The sequence below is a fragment of the Diabrotica undecimpunctata genome, chromosome 6, assembly GCF_040954645.1.
Source record: "Diabrotica undecimpunctata isolate CICGRU chromosome 6, icDiaUnde3, whole genome shotgun sequence".
Classification (NCBI taxonomy): domain Eukaryota; kingdom Metazoa; phylum Arthropoda; class Insecta; order Coleoptera; family Chrysomelidae; genus Diabrotica; species Diabrotica undecimpunctata.
In genome coordinates, this window is record NC_092808.1 from 4,687,810 (window position 1) to 4,697,707 (window position 9,898).

The 9,898-nt window shown below is 33.8% G+C and overlaps 3 protein-coding genes across 3 annotated transcripts in view; 2 read left to right on the forward strand and 1 right to left on the reverse strand.

The window, feature by feature from the left end:
• Polr2A (RNA polymerase II subunit RpII215) overlaps window positions 1–3,563 on the forward strand; it is a 31,062-nt gene extending 27,499 nt beyond the window's left edge. Inside the window, 3 exon segments of the mRNA XM_072534051.1 lie at window positions 1,292–1,553; window positions 2,126–3,168; window positions 3,171–3,563. Coding sequence (XP_072390152.1) covers window positions 1,292–1,553; window positions 2,126–3,168; window positions 3,171–3,251 — 1,386 coding nt within the window. The 3' untranslated portion in view covers window positions 3,252–3,563.
• Window positions 3,564–7,314: 3,751 nt separating this feature from the next.
• On the reverse strand, window positions 7,315–8,713 carry Rad1 (Radiation insensitive 1). Its single transcript, XM_072536478.1, has 4 exons — window positions 8,558–8,713; window positions 8,263–8,504; window positions 7,981–8,209; window positions 7,315–7,870 (listed from the first exon to the last, which is right to left on the reverse strand). Exons 1-4 carry the CDS (start codon window positions 8,627–8,629, stop codon window positions 7,625–7,627), a joined length of 789 nt encoding a protein of 262 aa, XP_072392579.1. The 5' UTR covers window positions 8,630–8,713; the 3' UTR covers window positions 7,315–7,624.
• A 274-nt stretch (window positions 8,714–8,987) lies between these two features.
• LOC140443025 (centrosomal protein of 104 kDa) overlaps window positions 8,988–9,898 on the forward strand; it is a 43,437-nt gene continuing 42,526 nt past the window's right edge. Inside the window, exons 1-3 of the mRNA XM_072534053.1 lie at window positions 8,988–9,273; window positions 9,323–9,487; window positions 9,541–9,764. Of these exons, the coding sequence (XP_072390154.1) occupies window positions 9,234–9,273; window positions 9,323–9,487; window positions 9,541–9,764 (429 nt within the window). The 5' untranslated portion in view covers window positions 8,988–9,233. The remainder of the gene's footprint in view (window positions 9,274–9,322; window positions 9,488–9,540; window positions 9,765–9,898) is intronic.

The window sequence follows — 9,898 nt, forward strand, 5'->3', positions numbered from 1 at the left end:
ATCCACGATAGAAACAATATGTTATCTTCCACTCACTCTACAAAGTTTTTGGGTGTATTCATTGATTGTAATCTCAAATGGTCAGAGCAAGTGAATTCAGTGAACATGAAATTGAATAAAGCTTTTTATGCTATATCTAGAATTAAAAACACACTACCTATCTCGGCATTAATGAACGTTTATTATAGCCTTGCGTACAGCCACATGTGCTACAATGTAATTTTGTGGGGGAACTCAGTAGATAGTAACAAAGTGTTCATTAACCAAAAAAAAATTATACGTAAAATTTTTAATTTGGATTATCAACAGTCTTGTAAACCAGTTTTTATTAAATATCAAATTTTAACTTTCTACTGCCTATATATCTATAAATGTTTACTTTATGTCAAAGAGGAAATCAATACATTTCCAGTAAATTCAGACAATCACTACTACAATACAAGAAGTGCTGAATCTTTACGAGTTCCTAAACACAGAACATCCAAATTTCAAAATTGCTTCAGATATATGGGACTGACCTTATACAATCATTTGCCAAAAACTTGAAAGAAATACCACTTATCTCTAAATTAAAAAAAAATGTTAAAGATTTACTCTTAAGAAAAGCATATTATTCTATAAATGAATATCTTGAGGACAAACTGCAATAGCTTCATATTTTACTTGTAAAAATGTTATTTTATATATTTTATGTTTTGTCAATTTTTTTTACACTGTGAATATTGTATTATACACATTAATGTTTTTTTTATACCAAATTCTGTAGTGACGTATCCTATACATTTATTTTGAATGTCTTAAAGGATCAATAAAGATGACTATTACTGACTATTTTACATATTGTTTCGAATTATAACATTCATTCACTTCGCTCCTCACTTTGGTTATGTAATTATGATGTATGTATGAAATTATATACATGTTTTTTATGTTTTAAAATTCACGGCTGCAGAAAAGTTCTTTCATAATCCTATCCGCATCATTCTTTTAAGTAGAATATCTAAATTAACATTTGTCATAAGCTGCTTCTATGCCTATACACGTTGTCATAATTAATCTATTTTGTGTACAGTTTATATTAATGTTTGTTACTAAGAGTGGTACTGTCTCACGTGTTAAAAAGTTTTTTCTGAATCCAAGTTGATATTTAGACAGTTTTACGTTTTGAGCCAGTGTTGCAGTCATATTTTTTATCATGCGTTCCATAACTAGGATTCTATCGCTCAAATTTATACACATAATGCATTTAACATAGACATGAAACTTATTAGAAACACCTTTATTGCTTCAGGTCGATCCAATGAGAGGTGTATCTGAAAACATTATCCTCGGTCAACTACCAAGAATGGGCACAGGCTGTTTCGATCTTTTGCTGGACGCCGAAAAATGTAAAATGGGAATTGCCATACCTCAAGCACACAGCAGCGATTTAATGGCTTCAGGAATGTTCTTCGGATTAGCCGCTACACCCAGCAGTATGAGTCCCGGCGGCGCTATGACTCCATGGAATCAAGCAGCTACACCCTATGTTGGCAGTATCTGGTCTCCACAGAGTAAGTTTGTTGTTTATTTCTACTATATATAGAGTTGTTTTAAGTACCTATTAAATATATTTAAGTATAAGGTACCAGTAATTTGCAAAAATAAAAGTACCGATACAAATACATACATTTTTAGAGGTCCATGAAAACTTCAGTAATCTAATCCAAAGTATTAAATATATAAAATTTTTACTTAAAGTATCTTTTTTAAGTACTTAATGAGTTTAGGTATCAGTATTTTTACTACGTTTTTTTGAAGGATTTTTCACAAAATATGAATGCAGATCCAGTTTCACTTGAAGATATGAAGGTACTATGAACCTATCTCTGACACTAGTTTTATGCTGCCTACTCACTTTTGTTCCTATGTCATGAGACAGACACTCGAAAATTTACTTTGTTGCCCATAGGTAGTCATAATTAGATACTTAAACTCATTTCACTTAGATTTTAAGTTCTAAAATGACTTAAATATTGAAAGTAAAGTATTTATAGTACTCACTTCAAATACTTCAAGCAATCATTACTGCAGCTTTGACAGTATCAGATTTGAATTTGTAAAATATATAATTTTGTTCTTGCAGATTTAATGGGCAGTGGAATGACACCAGGTGGGGCCGCTTTCTCACCATCAGCTGCGTCAGATGCATCAGGAATGTCACCAGCTTATGGCGGTTGGTCACCGACACCACAGTCTCCTGCGATGTCGCCATATATGGCTTCTCCCCACGGCCAATCGCCTTCCTACAGTCCATCAAGTCCAGCTTTCCAACCTACTTCACCATCGATGACGCCGACTTCTCCAGGATATTCTCCCAGTTCTCCCGGGGGTTATTCACCTGCCAGTCTCAATTACAGCCCGACCAGTCCTAATTATTCACCCACTTCACGCAGTTACTCCCCAACCTCGCCTAGTTATTCACCGACATCTCCAAATTATTCCCCTACATCTCCCAGCTACAGCCCAACATCTCCTAACTATTCGCCAACATCTCCTAACTATTCACCCACTTCGCCTAGTTGTCCTCCGACATCGCCAAGTTATAGTCCCACGTCCCGCAACTACTCACCCACATCTCCAAATTACTCATCAGCTTCGCCCACTTATTCACCAACTTCACCGAGTTACTCACCTACTTCTCCTAGTTATTCGCCTTCATCTCCTAATTACTCCCCTACTTCTCCAAATTACAGTCCCACTTCTCCTAATTATTCACCGTCCTCTCCTAGATACACTCCAGGATCTCCCAGTTTTTCACCAAGTTCAAACAGTTACTCTCTCTCATCTCCTCGGTATTCTCCAAATTCTCCAAGTTATTCGCCTTCTTCGCCCAAATATTCACCAACTTCACCCAATTATTCGCCAACATCTCCATCATTTTCTGGAGGCAGTCCGCAATATTCACCCACTTCACCAATTTACTCCCCAACCTCTCCCAATTACTCCCTGTCGAGTCCACAGCACACGCCAGCAGCTAGCAGTCGATATTCACCGTCATCTTCTAGTTATTCGCCTAATTCACCAAATTATTCACCAACTTCTCCACAATACTCCATCCACAGTACAAAATATTCCCCTGCGAGTCCTACATTCACACCCAATAGCCCAACGTTCTCTCCTGCTTCACCCTTATATTCCCCCCGCCTCCTACGTATTCACCTTCTTCTCCTAACTATTCTCCCACTAGTCCCAGTCAAGATACTGACTAAATATAATCATAAGATTGTAGAGGCTAGTTGTCGTATTTTATAAATAGATTTTAATTCAGAATTTAATATTAATTTTTACTAATTACCAGGGACATTTTAAAAGTTGTAAAAACACTTATTATAATAGATGATTCTAGTTGTATCTTTTATATTTTAAGGAGTGGATAAAAAATAAAAAAAAACCTGTAGAGGATTTTTGATCGACTGCAAACTGTGGAGCATTTTAAATGCTACAGATATAAAAAAATGTATAGTTTATTAATATTTTTATTATGTACATGTTCGTTATTTATAAATAAATATGGAAAAAATCAACAATGACTTTTTTTTTTATTTGCTGTGAGGCCTCGGAGGGAGGGGGATGGCCGAAACTTGCTCGCTGTGGTTACATTTTGTATAACAACAAATGACCTATTTTCTTCAAAAGAATTTTCAATCGAACATTACCAGGGCCCTTATTTATTTATTTATCGTATGGCAATTACAACACATTTAGAACAAATATACAAACACTAGTAATATAGGTATTTGACAAACTTTAAATAGTTACAAACAAACATCAAGTGTATTTATATAATCAATTGACTCTGAAGTTGCAAACAGGAAGTCTTCAGGGCTACCATTGTAGGATCTTGAGGGACACTCTTGAATAATGTGGTCGATGGTTTGGTTCTCCCCACAGTCACATTGAGGAGACGGGTTCTTTCCCCATTTATGTAGCATGTATGCACATCTGCCATGTCTGGTTCGGATCCTATTTAGAGTGGACCATGTTTTGCGTGGAAGATCAAAACCTGGTGGCTTGTGGGTAATGCAGGGCATGCTATTTTGCCATTCGTTCCATTCTTGGGACCATGCATTCGTGATGTTGAACTCCTCATGTATCATTCTTGCCGTTTTCATTGGTGGTTTTCTAGAACGGAGACGGGTATTTCGTGCATCCTCGGTATCTTGGTGGATCGGCAGGTTTATATTGTTCATGATCTTTTTGTATTCACGTGTAAGTGCGTCGACTCGTCGTAAATGTGGAGGTGGGATGTGACAATACTGGAAGCCATTGGGTGGGAGTTGATTTAATTGTACCAGCTATCATCCTCATAGTGCCGTGCAGCTGATTGTCGACCTTTTTTACGTGTGGACTGTGTAGCCAGACTGGAGCACAATATTCAGCGGTCGAGAAAACAAGGGCTAAGGCAGTAGAGCGGAGAGTGGAAACCGATGCTCCCCAGGTGGTACCGCAGAGCTTCTGTATAATGTTATTTCTTGTACTCAACTTTTGGGCAGTTTTTGTTAAATGCTCTTTAAATGATAGCGTTCTGTCTAGTGTTACGCCCAGGTACTTCGGTGTTTTGTTGTGGGTAAGTGTGGTATTTTCAAACCGTATGTTGAGTTCCTTTTCAGCAAGTTTATTGTTCAGGTGAAAGCAGCTAACTTCTGTTTTGGATGCATTTGGTTGAAGTCGCCACTTGCGAAAATATTTGCCCAATGTATATAGGTCTGCCGTCAGAACTTCTTCAGACGTTTCTAGTATTCTGCATCGTGTAGCGAGGGCCCAGTCATCGGCGTATCCGAACTTTCTTGACTGTGTGGCATATCTGGTAGGTATAAGCTAAATAGTAGTGGAGAGAGCACTGACCCCTGTGGTAGGCCATTCTTAAGTTTTTTTGGTAGGCTGATATCTGTGCCCATCACTACTTGAAACATTCGGTCGTTGAACATGGCGTTGCACTATTAGGCGTGCTATTGGTTTACAGGGGATTGCACGGGGTGTAGAGCTAGTTCGCGTCCGTAGTAGAATACTACACGTGCACCCTAGGTAACGCTAAATGAACTAGCACATACTGGCAGTCAGACAATCCTTAGGATCTCCTGACTAAACAACACTTCCAACGAAAGATGATAAACCAGGGCCCTAAAAATGTTAAATTAAAACTAACCCGTTACAGTCAATGCCATTGTAGTAAAACAATATTTTTCATTGTTTTTTGTGATTGATAGTTATTTTCGAAAAGTAATCAGCAATTTTATAATCGATATGCGTAATAACTTTTTTTGGTAAAGAATGTTAGAATATTAAAGGTGGATGTTGTTCTATGGTTGTTAATTTATGTATAGACAGTTCTGAAGTAATGTCAAGAAATATCTCGTCATATCTCAAATAAAGTGAAAAATGGTCTATGTTAGTGAACATATATTTCATATATGTTAGTTTATGCCTGTGAGATATGCCGTCCTTTCTCAAAAACACAATAAGTACAATAATTTCTGTGAAGAATAATGCATTATTTTGAGTTGTGTCAGTCTTATAAAGAAGTTAAGGTTATGCTTAAAATTAATTTAAGGCAACTAATGTCTCCAAAATCTTCCCACTTTCCCAATAGAGTAAGAACCCTCAAATCACCAGTTGACAGATTGCAACAGATGTCTTTTTAACGTTATTTATACTGACATTTTACTATTTACTCTTAAAAACTGTTTTAAAACTATTTACTTTTTCATTTTTGGTAATTCTAAACTATTAATTTTTATATATTATTGCCTTTGATTGCATAGTTCTAAAGTGTATCTTACACGCGTATCAAATTATTTTTCACAGCAAATATATTATGTTCTGTGATTACTAACAATAATAAAGGGTATCTTACATATACCGCAAAAGGGCATCTCACACATATGTCTAACATTTCTCAGAACAAATCTATGCTTATCAACGCTAAAGTCGACTTTACATTACATGATCTATCATATGAGATTGGTTATGATTCCTCGTTTCTAAGACCGCTTTACAGCTGGCAAGAAAACTTGCTGCAATTTCTTGCATGACTAACTTTCATGCAAGTCTATTGCAAGATCTTTATGTGCGTTTTTACAGCTTTCAACCCGGCTTGCAATGCAATTAATGTTGAAATTTGTATCCTTAACCTAACTGTTTTGTTTTTTTTTTAACTACTTATTGCCGTTTATTAACACTATTTAGTAAATTTCGAAATGCCAAGACTATTTAAAGTAGCCAAATATAAAAGGAAAAAGGCAGTAGCAGCAACCTTAAGTATTATTATTATTATACTTAATTTGCTTGTACCTAAACTGTTTCCACTGAATAATGTGGTCTTTGAGATAGATAGGCTGTTGTCAATTTACTGAACTTCATAAAAGAGGTTGCAGTAGATTTAATTTGCAAAGGGAGATGGTTGTATAATTTTTTTGCCGAATATAATATAAATATAAGATTGAATGCTCGAATAAATGAACTTTGATCAGATAAAAGGCATATATCGAGCAGTTTAATTTAATCTTGCCGAAGTACTTTCGATCCCTAGATCATCTTCAGGGGCATTTCGTCAATGAACTGAATGAATTTTTGTGACCAAAATCAGTATAATTAGCTTTAACTAGTTGTTTCCTATTCTTCAAGTAAGATTTGAACCAATTCAAAGAAATACGTTAAATTCCGTAGAAATTTAGTTTTTTTTATCAAAATGTTGTGATTTACACAATCAAAAGCTTTGGCATAGTCACAAAAAACAGTGGCAGTGTAAAGATTATCGTTTATTGCTTGATAGATCTCATGTAGTACAAAAAACAGCATCACTGGTACATTTATTAGATAAAAAGTCGAACTAACTTTGTGATAAAATGTTGTTTTCAATGAGAAAGGACATAAGTCAGTCTTTTACAAGTCTCTCAATAATTTTGGATAGGAGCGGTAGTAAGGCAATAGGTCTGTAGTTGCAGGCATTAAATTTTTCACCACCCTTATGAAGATAATTAATAAAATAAGGGCTGTCTTTAGGCACTCTGGAAATATACCTTTTTCAAAGGAATCCTTAATTAGTGAGACCAGGACTTCCAACACATTTTTTGGGAGATTAAAGAAAATTAAGAATTTAACAGAAATCTCTTCTTTCTAATTTAACTTTCTGGAGCATCCTGGTTTTGACAGCCAGTTGCTAATCCTTCATAATAATAATATTAATAGAGGAGATAATTAATAGGATAATGATAAATAAAAACGACCCCTAGTTGATTTTTTCTTATTTTTATTAAAAAAATAGTTTTTATTGTTACAAGAAAAATAATTGATGGGCTACCTTCTAAAACGGAAATATCTTGATTTAGAACCAAAATGACAATAGTATCCTACATGCTAAAGAAAAATTTATTGGTTCAAAATAAATCAATTAGAAAATCTTTTCATAAATAAAATCATGATCAAAACATTTAATCTCATAATTAGAATTTTTTTCACTGGCTTGGAATCACCACATAAACTTATATTATCCATAGTTCTATAACATACTCATCTGTGGAACTTTATAGCTGCTAAATTATTAGAAATTCAGTCCATATTAGGTATCTGTTCAAATCATTCATTATTCTGTTAAATATTGTGAAGTTACATAGTACTCCACATACAATTGCCTATCATCTGAAGATATGACAAGTTGTAAACCCAGTAGTCCAGATTCCCCTGTAGATATAGCCACTTTGTCAGCATAACCCATAACTTTTAAGATGTATCTTATATTAGAAAAGCTGTAAACAGCTGTGGTGGTTTTCTGGCATTGAAATAGTGTAACAGCTTCAGAGTTTTTTGATATATTGACTTCTGACTCACCCTGAAATGTAAAAAATAGTTGTTTTTTAACAAGAACATACAATATTTACAATAAAATAAGGTTGTATATTGTGATACATATAAGAACAGAGCTATGGATAAAAAACTTACAGCAATTCCAGTTGTACTTAATGTAAAATATGGGGGATCAGGAGTTAATGTGACTTTTAGATCATCTGCAGAATTGTTTAAGCGATTTAAGAGTTCTGCCAAAATATTTGCACCTATAACCATTTTGTTTATATTACATTCGTCTGCTAAACTAACATCAGTGAAATCATCAACATTCATTGTTCGTATCTCACAATCCACAGTAATGTTTTCCTCCACTTCATTCATTCTAAAAAGAATAGATTTTAGAAATCAGGTGGTATAGACACAATATAATCCTACACAATACATAACGGTGCACCAACAGTTGCGTACGAGAGTTTAAACGTAGGGTTTCCTTCATCTCCAAATATGTTCAATATATCTACGAAAACCTTCAAACTCATTTTAAAAATGATATCTTCTTTACTATCTACGAGGTAGGAACTGAATATTGAAGAAGGAATGTAAATTGATGTTTCAATACATTTCATCTCATCAAGGGTCAGCTTTAGTCCTTCCTCCATGGGACGCACTATGACATACTACAAAAAATATTTTTATGTAATTACTTCAATTACATATAAATAAACCTTACATCTTTTACCGCGATGGATTTTAGTACGTTGTGAACTATGCGGAAATCTGTAATTTCGGCTGAAAATAACATTATTAAAATCTATGCCGGCAATATTTTTAAAAAAAGTAAACATAACCCTACCAAGTTAAAATTTGAATTTGACAGCTGGAGATATCATCACAGCATACGGAACAAAATTAATAACGAGGATATTAATTCTGTGGAAATATTATTATTCTCTTTACATTAAATAAAAATTAGTTCATAATTTAAGTCCATTTTTATTATATTCAGTAAGTAAATTATTCTGTTGAATCACGTGTAATGTGAATTGTTGTTGTGCAAGGTGGTTGAATAAATAGATAAGTAAAGGCCAGAGTAAATTAAAAATTTGAATTTAAACATTATAATTATTGTTTTTTGATCAGACAAAAGGCGTATTCAAACATCCTACGATTGTTTTAAATTCTAATACTTAACTAAAACCAGTAATGTATTTTTAGTCCATTTATATATTTTTGCTAGTTTATGGTACACCTAGCGCGCGCATAAGAAAATAAATTTTACTAGAAAATCAATACGTTGCTTCAAAATAAGTAATAAAAGAGAATTTCCCATGTGTGGTACCGAAATAATCAATATTTTATATATAATAGAGTCAAAAATTAAAAGATGATTTCCAAATAGCTGCAATATGCCGAAAACTATCCGTTTCACAACGATTTTTGCAACAAGTAAGTGTTAATATGTTTCTAGAGAGGTTAGTGGAATATTCAGTTTTAGGTGAAGATCCTAAATACAAATATTTGGAATTAAATTCCCACGGACCCATAGTGAAAGGATGGCAATCGGAAAAAGATTGCAAATACCCACAAGAGATTGTTTTAAAATTAGAAACCAGGTGTATACTGAACAAGATTCAAATTTTAGCTCATCAGTTTATGATTTGTACGTAAAATATACTAATGCGATGTAATATATCATTTAAAAATATTTTTTAGCTACCAAAGTTGAATTATTTCTTAGTAATGAAGATACCAACTTAGCCGAAGATGTGGGGAATATAAAATGGGAATATTTAGGGTATATTACATTGTCCACTAATGAAACTACAGAATTTAAAAGTAGAGAGTTAAAATCTGCTAGTATACCTAAAAAAGAAGTGACGTTCATTAAAATTAATTTGAATAACAATCATTTTAATGCTTTAAATCAACATAACCAGGTAAGAACACAAATTATGTTTTTATCTGACATAATTTTGAATTGTAATTTGAAAATATCTTCTTTATGCCGTTTTCAGCTGTTATAAACATGGATTTCTGTGCAGTGTGGGTCATACGTATGGAATACTTAATT

Coding starts and splice junctions, on each gene's coding strand:
- Rad1 (XM_072536478.1), bottom strand. CDS start 8,629: ATGTTATTTTCAGCCGAAATTACAGATTTCCGCATAGTTCACAACGTA. Junction 8,505..8,557: donor AATCCATCGCGGTAAAAGAT/GTAAGGTTTATT, acceptor TATTTTTTGTAG/TATGTCATAGTGCGTCCCAT. Junction 8,210..8,262: donor GGTGCACCGTTATGTATTGT/GTAGGATTATAT, acceptor TATTCTTTTTAG/AATGAATGAAGTGGAGGAAA.